Consider the following 17816-nt stretch of genomic DNA (forward strand, 5'->3'; position numbering starts at 1 on the left):
TTTAAACATAACCCTGATACAGATGAGGAAATATTAAGGCACCCAATAGCTGTTTTTATTTCAGTTTCATTTTCTTTTAAATGGCGGTGTCGTCCGCTCACTGAGAGCAACTTAACCCTTTCTCCAAAAGTCTAATAGCACGAAATGCATCTCTTCATCTGTATGACCATGGTTTGGGTCACACGAGAGAAGCGGTGAGATGGGACAGCCCTGGCGTGTGTGCGCCTCTACTAACCCGGAATATGAGGCTCCATATCATAACTGAGCTCTTACAGTCATTATATGGGGTTTGAATAGCTTTTTTAAAGTATACTCCAAAACCAAAATAATTTAAGGTCTCCAACATAAAGTTATGGTCGACAGTACCAAAAGCTTTAAAAACATCTACAGATAAAATTAAACTGTTATCTGTAATAAACTCGTTGTAGTCAATTAAATCTAAAATGAGCCTCATATTGTTGCAAATATGTCCTGATTGACAATCATCAGTTATGGGATTCAGACATTTCTTCAATCTTTCGGCAAATATTCGTGCAAATGTTTCATTATTGATTAGCGTAATCGGACGCCAATTATCTCAAATTAACACATCCTTATTGGGCTTTGGTTAAATTGGGAGTTGGGTAAATAGCCTTCTTGTATAGCTTCTCTAAATACAGCTAACAAAGGGGTGATCATTCATTTGGAAGATATGTATGAAATGGACTGATTAAAGCATCATTCCCGGGCGACTTCTCGTCTTCGAGTGTGTTATACAGTGAAATACTCGATTTAAAGAAATCTCTCGGTCACTCATTTCAATCGCAGGCTCACTCATATGTTCTCTGTCATCTTTAATAGAGTCTAAGAATGCATCACTCAATTTGACCATAGATGCAATTTCTACATTTCTTTTATGTTAAAAACATATTTGGTATTTTTTTCTCCTTCCTCTAACCATTTTTTTCTTGATCTTATGAAGGCAGCCTTTGCCTTATACTCATATATTTTATCTGAATCTAATTGTAATATTTCTTTTTTCTTTTCTTGATCTATATTACAATTTCCAGTTTTCCCACAGAAAGCGACACGTGTCTCAGTGCGTGTGACGTGTGCTGCGCCCGAACGGTGCGCATGCGCAGTGAGTGACGCACGGAACAGCTGTTCCCCTGTTCCTCCACCAGGAGGCGCTCAGCGGATCATAACCTTATGCACACGTATACATATCTATAACCTAACGCTTTAACACGCAATCAAACATTTGTTTTGTTTTTTTGGAGGCATTTTCTCATTAAACCATATAATATTACACCCGTACTCATTCCAAATACTGATTCAACCGATGTGAATATAATACACAAACTGATAAAAATGTTTTAAAAAAACGCATAAACCAGTAATCGCGAATGACTGTGATTGGTCCATCAAGGGAAACGTCACTGGTGTCACGTGACATCACCCTCCGTCCGGCGCCAACCGTGGCGCCCCGCTGGATATTTTACAGCTGAATAATGTCAATGAAAGAACGTTAAAACTACTTTAATTGGACATACACGGCGAATAGCGCAAAATATAATATTTAAGAACGCAAGCCCCGCCCACTGTGAGACCTCGATCGACATCCTCGCGCTCATTCGGTTTCTGAGGCGACACGTGTCCCTGCTCGCGTGACGTCACCGGTGTCCCGGATGATGCGCATGCGCAGAGCGGCTCTCCGTCAGTGTGTCTCATTCAGCGGTCCAGAAGCGTCTCTCTCGCCGAACTCCCCGTTAATCGCAGTATTTTCTCCTTTTCTCCTCAGTGTCGACGGTCTAAAGTCATGAAGCTGCTGCTGCTGCTCCTGCTGGCGTTCCCGGCGGCGCTCGTGCTGAAGGGTGAGTGTGTGTGTGTGTGTGTGTGTGTGTTCGGGCCGCGATCATAAACTCTCTTCATCTGAGGTAATAATCTATAACTCGATCAGTCCGCACCGAACTCATCAATAATCGGCTCGGAGTTGCGTTTGGGCTCTTCTGGACGCCGTAGAGCGTGTGTGTGTGCGTGTGTGTGAGAGAGTGAGAGAGTGTGTGTGAGTGTGACGTGTCCTTCATCACACACTAATCATCACAGTTTACATGTGTTGTTACTGCAGTAATTGCATCACATTAGGCTTAAACACACACACACTGTAAACAGATGGCGTTTATTAATATTAATAACTCGCTGTTATTATAAGAAATATCATCAGACGAGCGGAACTTCAGAAACGAACTTACTGTGAGCACTGATTTCAGTCGTGTGAGTGTGTGTGTGTGTGTGTGTGTGAGTGAGAGAGAGTGTGTGTGTGTGTGTGAGTGAGTGTGTGTGTGCGAGTAAGAGAGTGAGTGAGTGTGTGTGTGTGTGAGAGAGAGAGAGAGAGAGAGAATTTATTTGTATTGATATATTGTAAGAAATATCATCAGACGAGCAGAACTTCAGAAACGAATTTACTGTGAGCACTGATTTCAGTCGTGTGAGTGTGTGAGAGAGAGTGTGTGTGTGCGAGTAAGAGAGTGAGTGAGAGAGAGTGTGTGTGTGAGAGAGTGAGTGAGTGAGTGAGTGAGTGAGTGTGTGTGTGTGTGTGTGAGAGAGTGAGTGTGTGTGTGTGCGAGTGAGTTGAGTGAGTGTGTGTGTCTGTGTGAGAGAGAGTGAGTGTCTGAGTGTGTGTGTGTGCGAGTAAGAGAGAGTGAGTGTCTGTGTGTGTGTGTGTGAGAGAGAGGGAGTGAGGTGAGTGTGAGAGAGAGTGTGTCTGTGTGAGAGAGAGTGAGTTTGTGTCTGTGTGTAAGAGAGAGAGAGCTTCTCTAAGTTCAGATCACACACACACACACACACACACGTGTTATACGCGTCATTTAAATATTCGGTTGTCTTCCAGCTGAAGAACAGAGTCAGCTGCAGCTCTGAGGAAGAGTGATCAGGAGTAGGTGCAGCTGAAGCGGGACATTCACACACACACACACACACACACACACACACACAGAGAATGGGCAGATATTAACCACAGGTCTACAGCCGGCAGACTCTGGCATTCAGCGGCTAATGAGCAGAGACGCCGTAACCGACCCTCGCGCTCCTGCAGGACGTCTTCAGGCGTATGGAGCGAGTGCAGGCGTGAGGAGACTAAACCGCTCATGCTGAATATAGACACGCATCCGCTGGCAGCCCGTCCTCTGTGTGTATATGGCGTAATATGAGGGCGTGGGGGAGGTGGAGCCTTGAATATATAGGGGCGTGTTATTCTAATGACCATCACCAGTATTGTGTACACCTGGACCGCAGAGGTGCGCACCGCTTCATAAATCAGGCGGAGAGAGGAGTGAAGCATAATCTTACTCCAACCCGTTTCTACGCAAGATTGATAAATGAGGACTCGTGAGTGTTAGACATCATTATGATCTGTGTGTGTGTGTGTGTAGGTCCGGTTGTGGCGGCACAGGATGCGACGGAGGAAGAGGATGCAGTGGATGAAGATGCGGCCGATGATGTGATGGATGAGGATGATGAAGCTGAAGTGGAGGACGATGAGAACACTGAGCTGGTAAGAGTTCACCTGCGGGTCACCTGACCTGTCCGGCGGGTCACCTGACCTGTCCGGCGGGTCACCTGACCTGTCAGAACCTCATGCTGTTCTCTCTCTCAGACTGAAGAGAAGGAGGAAGAGGAGGAGGAAGCTCTGGTGGGCGAGATGAAGGCTTCACCCAACGCTGACACCACCATCCTCTTCGTCAAAGGAGAAGGTGAGCCGCACTGACCTCTGACCCTTTAGTCCAGAGTCACCGCTTACTGCTAATAATCATAATCTCAGTGTGTGATGATGATGATGATGATGATGATGATGATGATGAGTGGCTGCTGGTGAAGAGCCGCAGATGATGAGCTTTACTGTGATTCACCCAATGGTCATCAACAGGGTCGCTGAAAAGGAGTGCAGATGTGTCTTCTTCTACAAGTAAGGCTAAATCTGCAGCAGTGCTGACATCATCTAAACACACACACGCACACACACACACACACACTCACACACGCATGTGCCGTGATCTAACCGCACATTACCTGCAGCTCACCCACAGTGAGCCAATGGCGAACCGCACCAGTTCAGATCAGGGGTGTGCTGCAGAAAACGCTCTTCTCACTCAGTGTTTCTGTCTCGTTTCAGTCCAAACATCTAAACATTCTTACAACTATAAGATAAATAATCTGCCAATGGGGTGAGAAAAATAATCTTAATTCAAACAGAAAACAAGTAAATGTTTCTTAATGTAAGAAGTTTGATATTTCGACTATAAACGAGCCGCACATACTAGAGTCTCGTGACACGTTTTGTCGCTCGATACCGAAGGGGTTAATCTCGTTAACGGCAGGAAGCCAGTAACACGCATCGGGGCTCGATATTAGCGCTCGTCTGGGAACTGGGGTTTTTTTGAAAGGGACGAGAATTTTACTCTCCGAACGAACAAGTTGATTAAAACATCAATAATAAAGAATAACAAGCGAATCACCAAAATGCCAGAATGATCATTCATTAGTGTAAGTGGCGATGGATAATAGTGTGATATATAATGACCTGAAGGTGGCGCTGTGACACTCAAGGAGAAATCACAGCACGTGAGACAGAGCTAAACATTCACAATGTGATGTTTTTATATTTATAACATATACCGTTAAACATCACACGACCAAGAGTGTGTGTTCCTGAACACCATCACCACTGAAAATGACACTATTCGACCGCTCCATGAACTATTATTCAACATTAATCACATTTTAGATGCGATATTGACTGTTTTTGTTCTATTTCAGCAGCAAAAATAATTCCAAAGAGCAGAACCATAACGCAGTGTGTGTTACTGAACGAATCAGTGTTTGAATGAATCAGTTGAATCAAAGATTCAATGATCTGTTTCTAAATGACTCGAATGAATCGACTCAATGACTCGCTCATTAAGACTCACCTGCTGCCACCCACTGGAGGTTTAGTTTCATGTTTAAATAAACTTTCCAACATTTCTTATGTCTACTCAAAAATACAAATCTCATAACCGGTGATGTGCTGTATACCGGTATTGGGAAAATACCAGTATATATTTGATTTCAAACAGTACAATTTCCTGCTTTTGCACACTTCGGGGTATGCTGCTGTTCCGAGGTTTACCACTAGTGCGCTACACAAACTGAGGCGAAACCGGCACATGTGACAACATAGACGAACTAAATGGATAAACAGTTGAGTCTGAATTAATAAAGAGAGGAGTAGAAGTGAAAGTTGTAATTACTTAAAGGGTTAGTTCAGCCACAAACGAATCTTGTCATTAACTCCTCCCCCTAATGCCGCTCCACACCCGTCAGACCTCCGTTCATCTTCACACACAGTTTAAGATATTTTATATTTAGTCCGAGAGCGTATGCAAGTGTATGCACACTATACTGTCCATGTCCAGAAAGGGAATAAAAACATCATCACAGTAGTCCATATGAGACATCAGTGGGTTAATTAGAGTCTCTTGAAGCATCCAAAATACATTTGGGTCCAAAAATAACAAATATATTTTAAATAGTCTTAAAATACTTGCAGTGGCGGCGGAGACGTGTGTGTGTGTGTGTGTGTGTGTGTGGTTTGCACTCCAGTGTTACTGTACAAACGTCCTTCAGCTCGTGTGTGTGTGTGCTCACGTCTGGCCTAACGCTGATAGTGATATTTCAGCTGGACACTCGACACATAAATCCAACATATCGGTGTCAAATATGATCCTCAGGCTTTTGAGGAAGAGTTAGTTCATCTGTCAATCATTGTTTTAAAACTGAACATTAAACATCATCTTAGTAAGCCACCATAGACATCGATATGCTTCATGCCAGTATCTGCGATGGTCTGATGGATTCGTATAAATATCAGCATCTGAATCAAACTCTCCATATTCTCGGGATATGAGCCATAAACGCCTGATGGATCAAATCTGATGCTCTACAGAAACACGGCTGCAAATAAAGGCATTTATTTCCCAGGCCGGCGTTCGCTCGCACACACTGAGCGCTGCTTCTCTTTCCACACCGCAGATTTTCCGGCCAACAACATCGTGAAGTTCCTGCTGGGGTTCACCAATAAAGGCTCGGAGAGTTTTATCGTGGAGTCTCTGGACGCCTCGTTCCGCTACCCGCAGGACTTCCAGTTCTACATCCAGAACTTCACGGCGCTCCAGCTGGGCACTGAGGTCCCTCCGCTCCGCCAGGCCACCTTCGAGTACTCCTTCATCCCAGCAGAGCCCATGGGCGGAAGACCCTTCGGCCTCGTCATCAACCTCAACTACCGGGACAGCAGCGTGAGGCTCTTACTCAATCACTAGCGGCTCACTCTTCTCCTTCCTCTTCTCCTTCCTCTTCTCCTTCCCCTTCCCCTTCCCCTTCTCCTTACTCCTCCTCTTCCTCACGCTCGGCGCTGTGTGTGTTTCAGGGAAACGCGTTCCAGGATGCGGTGTTCAACCAGACGGTCACCATCACTGAGAGAGAAGACGGCCTGGACGGAGAAACGTGAGGCTTTAGTGACGCTCGTTCTGTGTTTGAGCAGCAGGTGGCGCTGTGCTCACGGGGGTGTGTGTGTGTGTGTGTGTCCTCAGGATCTTCATGTACGTGTTCCTGTCGGGTCTTGGCCTGTTGGTGGTGGTCGGCCTTCATCAGCTGCTCGAATCACGCAAGGTGAGATCATCTCACACACACTCACTCACACACTCATGTCCATCATCTCACACGCTCATGTCATCATCTTGAGTATTCATGTCGGAGATCAGTGTGATCAGACTGTGTGTGTGTCTGTGTGTACAGAGGCGGCGACCGGCGGCTAAAGTCGAGGTGGGAACCTCCAATCACAACGATGTGGACATGAGCTGGATCCCACAGGAAACACTCAACCAGATCAGTGAGTCTCCGCTGTTACGACCCCCAGACCTGCATACGTGTCGCGTTTCGGCGTCAATCGCCGTTTTCTTGGTCAATTGGGTCATTTACGTGAATTGCGTAGAACCGAAGAGTTTATTTTTAGTCGGTGGGGTCTACAGTTCTGTAGACTAGACATGCGAAACACTATTGGATAATTCTTATAACTGACATTTCTCTGGGCCAATCAGAAGCTTAGCTCACTTGCGTCAGAATCTTGAAGCGCACAGCGTCACCTGAGCTCGCCATTGGATGAGACGCCGGGCTACCGAGATACCACGCGAGTCTGACGGAGGGAAGGAAGCAAGCTTAGTGTTTAATTCAAGCATGCGCTTAGATTATGGGACGTGTCCCCTGCACTTTTAATAAAGTGTGTTTTCATCTCCCACACGTTTACTGGGTCTCCCCGATCCTGGTCGACCCGCTCCGAGCGGGATTCGACCCGGCGTCAGGCAAGTTAAGGGACGATAAAGACAGCTTTCTCTACATCGGTTGATTGCGCGCTTCTTGAGGTCACAGACAAGTGTATTTATACATACAGACCAATGTGAATACATCAAGATTTAAATTCAGAGACAAAAAGTAATCTATGCATGACCTGTCATTTCATTCATATCTAAACATGGGGAGGGCGCTCTCACAAAGTCCAAAAGCGGATAATCAGACGATTGCGACAATATATGCTTTGTGTGTGTTTTTCAAGCCATCTCAGTGTAGGCTATTGATGACTATAAAGTAGGCCTATATCATATGAATAATGCAGTGCTAACTGACAGCTTATCTTCTGCTCACTAAAGCTGCATTTATTTAATCAAAAATACAGTTAACACAGTAATATTGTGAAATGCCATTACACATGAGCCTTTTTCCGTGTGAATATAGTAAAGTGTGATTTATTCCTGTGATGGAAGCTGAGTTTATCCTCATTACTCCAGTCTCCAGTGTCACTGATCATTCTCACACTGCAAAAAAACACTCTTACTCAGTATTTCTGTCCTGTTTCTCGTCCAAACATCTAAACATTTACTAGACAAGCAAAAGTAATTGTCTTGTTTTGGGGAAAATAACTCTAAATGAAGAGAGTTTCTGCTTAAAATAAGATAAATAATCTGCCAATGGGGTGAGATAATAATCTTGTTTTCTGTTTGAGTTAAGATTATTTTTCTCACCCCATTGGCAGATTATTGATCTTATTTTAAGCAGAAACTCTCTTCATCTGCAGTGTATATGAGGATTTTATAATCAAGAAACATTTATGATTATTATCTGTGTTGAAAACAGTCGTGCTGCTTAAAGATGTTGTGGAAACCATGATACAGTTCATTTTTCAATGGACAGCATTTATTAAATAAATAATCTTTTGTAATATTAAAAATATCACTTGTGATCAATTTAATGTAGCCTATGTCTGATCAACAAAAGTATTGATTTATCTTTTTTCATTTTACCGCAAATGTTTGAATGGTTTCCACAAAATGAAGCCGCACCATGAGCAGCACAACAGTTTTCAACACTGATAATAATCATACGTGTGTGTGTGTGTGTGTGTGTGTGTTGAGCATCAGATCCTCATCTGAGAATGATTAGTGACTGGAGCGATGATGATTAACTCAGCTCAGATCACAGAAATAAATCACACTTTACTATATATTCACACAGAGAACAGAGGATCTACATCAGAATAATATTTCACTGTATTATGTTTTTTTACTGCATTTTTAATGAAATAAATGCAGCATGTATATATAATATGCGTATTTGCTGCATTTAGACAGACTCAGCAGGGATGTGCAGGAGAGCTTGTGGAAACCTCCTTCATTACGTTTAAAGCTGCACTGTGTAACTTGTTTAGTTTATTCTTAGCTAAAAACACGTCGTTCTTTCCAATATAAGTGCTCATTAATGTATATTTACTTCTTTCGAGTAATAAAGTATTCTGGTAAGTTTATAATCTGCCGTTGGAAACACATACGGGTGAGGGGTTCGACTGCCGGCCGCCATGTTGCTCCTCCATCTTGAAAGTACAGTAGCCACAGAGGGACATACCCGTAAACTCAAGCTTCGCCTTTCACGTTTAACACTCGATGGCCCTCATGGACGAGGCCGAACTGGAAGCCGTGTTAATCTTGGACTAAATCAGCCACCGTAGGAGTTAAAGCGAAATCAGAATGGAGAGGAACAGAAACTAATATTCAGTGGATGGTCATAAACCTTTACACCGCTAGATGGGGAACATCACACAGGGGAGCTTCAGGTAATCAGATGCGGATCTCATAATGAAATGATTTCACCTAATTACACACGTTTTCAGATTAGGGCCCTACATTTAATTATAAATAAACTGCAAAATATGAAAGATATAAAGATGTTCGTTAGTTTCGCTGCATGTCATGTGACGTGATGTGTGTGTGTATGTGATGTGGGATTATTGGTGTTTAGTTTCGCTGCATGTCATGTAGGGATGCACCCATACCACTTTTTCTCTTCCGATCCGATTCCGATATCAGAGCTGCCAGTATCGACTGATACCGACACGAAAAAAAATCCAATCCAGTTATAAAGTCTGTTGTTGTTGTTGTTGTTGTTTGTGTGTGTGCGCGTTGACAATGACAAATCTTTTGCGATATCCTGACAGCCGGGACTCGCACACAACGCGTCCGCTAATATCCGACCTCCTTTACTCAGTCTCTCTGCACATTACTTGTTGAAAAAGAAAAACATAAGAGAGATAAAATCTACAGCATGGCAAACAACCTTAAGAAAACTGAATAATGCAGTAGCAAACAGTAATTTCAAAAGCTAGTTGTATAACAATCGTAACCATATTTTCTGCAATTAATAAATTAAATTATTAGTTAAATGAATTCCCGCTCAACTCGCCTGTCTGTCACATGGAGTAACATATTTAAAATGTATACAAAAAAATTCAAAGCATTTTTTTTAACTAGCCTGTATAATTTTTTTTCCTAATCAAATAGGCTATCGTTGTTCATTCATCAACCTCGCAGGTAACAGTATTATATTTATAGAAATAGGGCCTATATCAGGGTTTCCGTTGTCCGGTAATTACCGGATATTGGCCAGGAAAAAAAATTAAATGTCCGACAAAATGAAATCTTTTCGGTCAAATTGTCAGATTAAAACTGCCTCTTATCGATACCGTAAGCCTGCGACGTGATGCCTTCGCCTTCGACAGCGCTCCGTGGCTATGGAGGATTGCACTTCTCCACAGCCTGCGAAGCAGAGTAGGCTATGTGAGCGGAGCGGCGAGGAGTGGAGCGAGGAGTGGAGCGGCGAGATTTTGAATGGAGTGAGGAGCGTTTTTTTTTTTTTTTTTTTTTTTTTTTTTTTTTTTTTTTAAAGTCGGAGCGTTGTGGTTTTTGCTCGCTCCGAGAGCGCTCCACTACCGCTCCATCACGAGAACAATTTATGACAACGGGCCGGCACAGCACTACATCAGAACTAGAGCGTAGATTGGCTCAAAAAAATAAAGCCCAACCCTACCCGAGCCCATTCACCCGCGAGACCGGCCCTGCCCGTGTTAGTATCGAGAGCGAGCCTGTAATGGGCGGAGCGGAGCCGGTGTGATCAGCTCAATAATCCGCAGGCGCGCGCTCATGAACCCGCCGGTAAAATGATGATCGCTCAAATCCAGCTCAGACATGACATACATCTGTAGCTTACTGTACTTGTTGTAGCCATTAAACAGTTTTTTTTCTTCATATTTATGTTTAAATATTATAATATTATTTTTAGATTTCATCTGATTATGATAGGCTATAAGTGCAAAGATGCGAGTGGGTCAGAAATGACTTTGGTGGTTATATTTAGTTTAATATTAAGTTTTGTTTTGTAAAAAGCCTTTCTTTCGTTTTGTACAAATTGTCTCTTAATTTTAATAAAGGTTTCTTCGGTTAATTGCATGTATTTAATAAATAAGAAATAAATAAGTAGACTAGGTCGCTGAAGCCATCGCTTTCATTGCTCATGAACTGAAGCGCGTCTCAAATAAACTGAAACTCGGCAGGCTCGCCTCAGACATGAGGAATATGGAGCCTAATATGAGTAGAAACGAAAAGATTTAAGCACATGGTGCAGTGTTCAGAACTCACACAGACAACCAGCTGGATACAGATGATCACGGCGATGGGCATGAGCGGGATGGGACAGCATAATAACAGAAACAATTTATCATCATGGAGAGAGTTTCATCGTGTTGACTGTCATAACCGAACGCAACACAGTTTGAACGCTGAATGAAGAGTGACTGAGCCGCAGCGGAGGGAAGCATTCATTCACGTGAACTTGAATTTAATGACTTAAATATTTATCTGTACCTCACATTAAACTATGAAATGGCTTCAGAACACGTATAATATAGTGCACGAATCGTTGATGATTTTGCGGGGCACTGGGGCTTAACAATAACACAGAATATTAAACGCACAGTATCGACTTTGCATTGGTCCTGTCTGTCCGATACCCGATCCGGCAAATAATGGCGGATCAGAGCCGATACCGATCCTGAGTATCGGATCGGTGCATCCCTACTGTCATGTGACGTGGTGTGTGTGTGTGGATGTGATGTGGGATTATAGATGTGTAGTTTCGCTGCATGTCATGTGACGTGTGTGTGTGTGTGTGTGTGTGTGATGTGGGATTATTGATGTTTAGTTCTCAGGGTTTGTGAGCTTGATCTTCTGTCTGATCTCACGCTGCTCTTTCTCTCTTTACTTCCTCTGGCCGGTCAGTGGCGAGTCGGCGAGGTGAGCGCTTTGTGTGTGTGTGTGTGTGTGTGTGTGTGTGTGTGCATTCTGCACAATGACATGGCACGCTCTGATGTATTAATGTTTTTCTGCTCGCGCTGCTTGAGCTTATATATAATGCTTTCTTTAGGCTTATTTTTTTACACATACTGTTTAATGTTTTAAACCTTAAGATGTAACGTAAGTGTGTGTGTGTGTGTGTGTGTCACTGACGCTGCTCTGTGTTTCTCAGATAAAGCGTCTCCAAGACGGTCTCCGCGCAAGAGGACTCAGAAACGCTCGGCTGGGTCAGATGAGTGAATGGATGACCTTTGCCCTCATCACACCGCATCTGTGTTTACAGTGAGACGACCGTACTGTCCATCACTGGACGCCAGCAGAGACTGATACACACACACACACACACACACACATTTTACACATGCACACACACAAACACACACATTTTTTTAAAAGTGTAAGTGAGTGAGGAGTTCAGCTTCTGCACGGCAAAACACGCTCTTCTTCCTCAGTGTTTCTGTCTCGTTTCCAGGCCAAATATCTGAATGAAGAGAGTTTTAGCTTCAAACAGGCGAATGATCTGCCAATGGGGTGAGGAGAATAATCTTATCTCTGATTAAATCTCATTTCTTGTTTCCGAACAGAAATCAGATGATTCTCTCACCCCATTGGCAGATCATTTTGCCTGTTAGAAGCTAAAACTCTCTTCATTTAGATATTTTTCCCCAGAAAACAAGACAAAGTATCTTCTGTGGTTTTACTGATCTAGTAAATGATCTTGAGTTAAGCATATTCAGATATTTGGCCTGGAAACGAGAGGAAAATCCTACATAAGAGAGCATGTTTCTGCCGTGTGTATGTTTGGTTTATTTTCCCGGATCTCCAGTCGTTACTTTTGATCGTAAGTCCCGCGCTCGTTTCTCTCTGGATGAGTTGGAGGATTGTTTGTGCTGCGTTTGAGCCTCGTCCTTCACGTCTGTCCTCTCGCTGGGATCTTCTGTCTGTCTTCAGTCCATTCATTAATCAGACTGGTTTTAAACGAATCATGACGTGAAGACGAGCTGGCGCTTCACGGCCGCTTCTTTCCTCCTCATGAATTTCCCGAAGGAGGAAGTGTTTTCGTTTCGTTTCTTTGATCGATCTAATAAAGTGACTGTATTATAGCGAACTGATGTTGAGCTGATGTACAGTTCTGAATGTTATTTGGACAAATAAAAATACATTGAACAAAAGATTTGTGTGTGTGTGTGTTTAACACTTATAGACATTTTTGCCTTTTTCAGTTTTGTTTTTTTTGATACGGGGGTCATAAAAACAAATGTAAGGCCTTAAAAGTCTTAAATTCGCGGAAGGATTTCGTTCTAGCTCTTCAAACAGGTCTTAATTATCGTTCGTCCATGTGTAATATACCCGATTGCCCTAACAGAGTTAATAACAGATGTGAACGCCGAACTCTGACGTCCGCCGGCGTGTGTGTGCGGTCCGTCAGCGCTCGTGTGAGTGTATTGAATGTGTTATTTCTAGGCTCATTAGCCTCCTCTTGAACGATCAGACACACACTTTATGCCCATGTCCGTATCCTGACTTGAGGAAACAAGCTCGAGCATCAGACTCTGCATGAGATCAGGGATTCTGCCAATACATGATGATGATATTATCATCAATGAATAAACATCACTTGACATGATCTCTTTATTCCTTAACAAATGTGTCTCACAAACACAAAGCAGCCGGAGAGACGCTAATATTACACAGTCGAGCCGACTAAAGCACACACTGATCTCCATCACGGTGACTTCCAACTAAACTTGTTTTCATTAATACAGAAAAAAAGTCAATCTGCTTCGTTATAAGTTAGTTCACATATTATTGTTAGGTTTAGTAACTTTAAGATTGCATCACACACTAAAAAAATATTTATAAAAAAGTGACCTGGTTGCCTTAAAATTGAGTTATTACAGTGAACATTTTGAGATTCGACAACCTTTATTAAAATATTATCAGATTGTGTGAGCATATTGGGTAAGTGTGTGTGTTTTATTTGTGATGATGCCAAATTGTGCTATTTTCATGATTTATCACATTCTTTATGTGGTTCAGATACAATAATATTGAGTTTCTATTTATTAAAGTAATAGTCTTGTTTTGGGGAAAATAACTCAAAATGAAGAGAGTTTTTGCTTAAAATAAGATAAATAATCTGCCAATGGGGTGAGAAAAATAATCTTAATTCAAACAGAAAACAAGATTATTATTCTCACCCCATTGGCAGATTATTGATCTTATTTTAAATAAAATCTTAATTGAGTTATTTTTCACAAAACAAGACAGTTTTTACTGATTTTTAGTCTAGTAAATGTTTCTTAATGTCAGACACATCATTTTTTGATATTTGAATTTAAAACGAGAAACAAATACTAAGTAAGAAGCATTTTTTGCGGCGTTCCAATGGTAATTTTAGTTTTTAGCAGATGGCGTCATGTTTTCAGGTTTGGCGTATAAAGCAAACACTCACTTTATTCCTGTGCTTTGCGTATGCATATTATAAAGCCAGGTTGATTAATTATGCAGCTATAACTGGGTGTGTTGTCAGTGTGGTGTATATGTAATAAAACAAATGTGTGTGCATGTGTGTGTAGTAGAGAGAAGACCTCAGAAATCCAGTGCGTATGCTGGCCTCTAATGGGGAGGAGGTGGAACTGCACCCACACCAGATCTAACCAGAGATCAACCTCAAATCTGGAACACGCTTTAGATGTTTGGCTTTGACTTTCTAGTTTTACAGAAACACGTTTTTACATATTATATTATTATTAAATATTCATAAATCATTTTCATAAACTTTATTTTGGTTTCACTTTTTAAAGCTGTCAACAATATTCTGCCACGGGTGTTCTTTAAAATGATGTAAAGGGATCAAATTCTGATCAAATTAATATTCTCAGGAGTGCTGCCAGGAGGCATTATTTTTTCATGAGTTTTCCGACGTGGACGTTTTATTCCCTACGGACCTGTGCAACTTTTGTAAATGGATGCTCAAGGGTTAAGTAGCAGTCGCTCATGTTCCTCACGTCATATAATCATTATAATCTTCATTAATGATGGAAATATTTCAGCATTATTATGGTGGTTTAATCTTATCAGAATGAACTTTAGCTTGCCGCACTGCTGTGTTCCTCGTATCTTTAGTGTAAGGGCTCTCATTAACAGGCCACTCGTGGTCTAACTCATAATGATCATGCTCTCATAACTTTAATCCGCAGTCTTTGAGCTCACGTGACGCAGGGATAAGCGACGGCAGCTTGAATTAGGTGCTCCTACGTCCTGAAATACGTTCAGATATAGACATCTACTGTCTATAATATTTGTAGACATTCAACATGTCAGAGGAGAGCTGAAGTTCGGCGTCTGAAGGCACTAAACATCGCTCGGCTGCAGTGCTGCTCCGGAGCCGGACTTCCCCTGGTCCAGAAGGCATGAGGCGTTCCGGTGTGTCTTATTTTAACCATGCTTCTGGTTATAACGTTTATGTCAGACTGATTCCCAGTCAGCTGTTTACTGATAGCAATAAGGTTTTGGTATTTTTCTTTTCTTTTCCGCCAATGTTGAACACCGTACGTCACACCATGGGTCTTATGTTTTAATAGAATGGCCATTTATTACATAGTAAAATATATAGAAGGCAATTATGAGTAGTGGGAGAACATTATGTGATTTGGTCTGGGATGTCCAATTAAAGGGAAGAAAATAAAAAACAGACGGAGTATTCCTGCTGGAAACGCCTCCGGGAATGAGTTAAATTATGTGCACTGCAGAAAATGCTCTTCTCACTCAGTATTTCTGTCTTGTTTCAGTCCAAACATCTAAAAGTTCTTGCATTAAGTAACATTTACTAGACAAGCAAAAGTAATTGTCTTGTTTATGGGAAAAAGTTACTCAAAATGGAGAGTTTTTGCTTAAAAGAGGTGTAAAATACTGTTCCTGTGGTGTTGAGCAACTACAATCTCTGTTAATCCTATAATTTTATATTATAATTTATTTAAAGTGAATAAATTGTAATGTAAAATAGCTAAATTAAATCGTAAGTGGAAGTGCAGCTGTCAAATATTATGTTAAAAATACACATTGGTTGGCCTCTTGATGAGCATACCTCAGCCTTAGCCATGTTCAGGGGAAGAGGCCGTTATTAATATACCAGGTGCTGTGCTAGAGACGGGTTAACCCCTGTCTGCCCGCCGCGCCAGGCCGTGTCCCACACCGTCCCTCAGAAACACACCCCCTGTCCCCCCTCGGGCTTATTAGCAGGTGGTCACCCTTCCTAAAAGTGGACATATTAACTAACAAAGGGTTAACTCAGGCGGGAGGTTAACTACTTAAACTCCAAGAGCATTTTGTGGGATTTCTGCTTACACCCCTTCAGACCCATTTGAGTAAATCTGGCATCACCACACGGACAAACTTCTTTTCCCACTATTCTCTGGAGTTTGGTGGAAGCAGCCCAAAGTGTCTGCAGGGTCCTAGAGCTCACAGGGTCTGAGTTACACACTTTCGCAAATTAATTTATGGGGAAATAAATCAAAAAGCGCCTACTTTGTGGGGGGGGGGGGGGGGGGGTTATTACAGCTTAGACAATATACAGGGAGTGCATAATTATTAGGCAAATGAGTATTTTGACCACATCATCCTCGTTATGCATGTTGTCTTACTCCAAGCTGTATAGGCTGGAAAGCCTACTACCAATTAAGCATATTAGGTGATGTGCATCTCTGTAATGAGAAGGGGTGTGGTCTAATGACATCATCACCCTATATCAGGTGTGCATAATTATTAGGACACTTCCTTTCCTTTGGCAAAATGGGTCAAAAGAAGGACTTGACAGGCTCAGAAAAGTCTAAAATAGTGAGATATATTGCAGAGGGATGCAGCAGCGTCACCGGAGTAATGTAGTGTAACTGACGATGTCGTTCCCGTCCCTGTACAGGTCCACGGAGGGTTAACATGCTATGCGGACGACCTGTTACCGTTATTTGAGAATATGCTAGCAGAAACATTCAAAATTGGTAAAGTACCTCCCTCCTTAAAGGGATAGTTCACTTTAAAATGAAAATTACTGTCATCCTTTACTCGCCCTCAAGATGTCTCAAACCTGTATGAGTGTCTCTTCAGCTGAACACAAGGGGAGATATTTTGAAGAATGTCAGAAAGCAAACCATTACCTGGAGCCATTGACTGCCATAGTATTTTGTTTTCCTACTATGGCAGTCAATGGCTCCAGTTAACTGTTTGCTTTCTGACATTCTTCAAAATATCTCCCCTTGTGTTCGGCTGAAGAGACACTCATACAGGTTTGAGACATCTTGAGGATGACAGAGTGTTCATTTTAAAGTGAACTATCTCTTTAAATCATCCGGCAGTGATTGCACTCATACTGAATAAAGAAAAGGATGCGATGGACTGTGAAAGCTGTCGCCTGATAGGCTTACTCTCCGTTGATTGTAGACTGTTATCTGAAGGACTTGCAAATAAACCAGAAAACTTTTTTTAAGGAAGTGTTGTGCTTTCTGAGAACATTGAGAAATATAGTATTTGTGTAACATTATGAAAAGTGTGTGGGATGTTTGTACACTTTTGGAGAGTTGGACCAAATCACACACTGACGAATCCTGACCAGCGTCGGGTACGTTACTCTAAAAAAGGAATTAATTACGACTAACTCATTACATCTTCAGTAATTAGATTACTGTTCAAAGTATCCAAAAAGTATTTAATTACTGATTACTTTTAGTTACTTTCTAAATCCTCGAGTTAAGCAATTCAAGGTTAGACATGAACCGGCTCTAATTCATTCAAATAAATAATATAAAACGACATTAATGACTCTTATTAGCTGACCAAAGTATGACACACGTGAGAAGGAGACATGCAGTTTAAAGTTGGACTGTAAATGTTGATGTAATTCCACTACTGTATTATGTATAATTATATTTAGTATTTATTTAAATTACATCAGAAGTAACTAAATTACAGAATAATTAAGAGTAATCCCTTACTTTACTTCTTCAAGGTAAGAGTAATTAAATGACAGAAACTAATTACAGCCCACAGTGATCTGACATATCCTTATCATTA

The 17816-nt window shown here is 41.9% G+C and overlaps 4 protein-coding genes across 7 annotated transcripts in view; 2 read left to right on the forward strand and 2 right to left on the reverse strand.

Moving 5' to 3' along the window:
* ptprma (protein tyrosine phosphatase receptor type Ma) overlaps window positions 1–17816 on the reverse strand; it is a 357435-nt gene that overhangs the window by 44549 nt on the left and 295070 nt on the right. The window lies entirely within an intron of this gene.
* ssr1 (signal sequence receptor, alpha) lies at window positions 1655–12919 on the forward strand. 4 transcript variants are annotated; one of them, XM_067434762.1, is made up of 10 exons: window positions 1657–1853; window positions 3411–3532; window positions 3635–3731; window positions 3905–3943; window positions 6049–6311; window positions 6443–6519; window positions 6606–6684; window positions 6811–6904; window positions 11673–11687; window positions 11920–12919. In XM_067434762.1, exons 1-10 carry the CDS (start codon window positions 1799–1801, stop codon window positions 11985–11987), a joined length of 909 nt encoding a protein of 302 aa, XP_067290863.1. In that variant the 5' UTR covers window positions 1657–1798; the 3' UTR covers window positions 11988–12919. The 4 variants fall into 4 exon arrangements, with proteins under 4 accessions (XP_067290865.1, XP_067290863.1, XP_067290866.1 ...); XM_067434764.1 differs by lacking the exon at window positions 3905–3943 and having other exon boundaries at window positions 1655–1853; XM_067434763.1 differs by lacking the exon at window positions 11673–11687 and having other exon boundaries at window positions 1661–1853.
* The window catches only part of lrrc30a (leucine rich repeat containing 30a), a 327751-nt gene continuing 313921 nt past the window's right edge, over window positions 3987–17816 (reverse strand). The window contains exon 2 of the transcript XR_010901394.1: window positions 3987–5296. The gene's annotated coding sequence lies outside the window, so the exon portion shown is untranslated. The remainder of the gene's footprint in view (window positions 5297–17816) is intronic.
* Window positions 14979–17816, forward strand: part of LOC137063537 (ependymin-like) — a 9848-nt gene continuing 7010 nt past the window's right edge. The window contains exon 1 of the mRNA XM_067434767.1: window positions 14979–15176. The gene's annotated coding sequence lies outside the window, so the exon portion shown is untranslated. The remainder of the gene's footprint in view (window positions 15177–17816) is intronic.

The sequence above is a fragment of the Pseudorasbora parva genome, chromosome 24 (genome assembly GCF_024679245.1).
Source record: "Pseudorasbora parva isolate DD20220531a chromosome 24, ASM2467924v1, whole genome shotgun sequence".
NCBI lineage: Eukaryota > Metazoa > Chordata > Actinopteri > Cypriniformes > Gobionidae > Pseudorasbora > Pseudorasbora parva.

Bases quoted from the DNA above. Each gene is read 5' to 3' on its own strand.
- ssr1 (XM_067434762.1), top strand. From the start codon at position 1,799: ATGAAGCTGCTGCTGCTGCTCCTGCTGGCGTTCCCGGCGGCGCTCGTG. The intron at 3,732-3,904 runs GTGAGCCGCACT...GGTCATCAACAG, and splicing joins CCTCTTCGTCAAAGGAGAAG to GGTCGCTGAAAAGGAGTGCA. The intron at 6,685-6,810 runs GTGAGATCATCT...CTGTGTGTACAG, and splicing joins AGCTGCTCGAATCACGCAAG to AGGCGGCGACCGGCGGCTAA.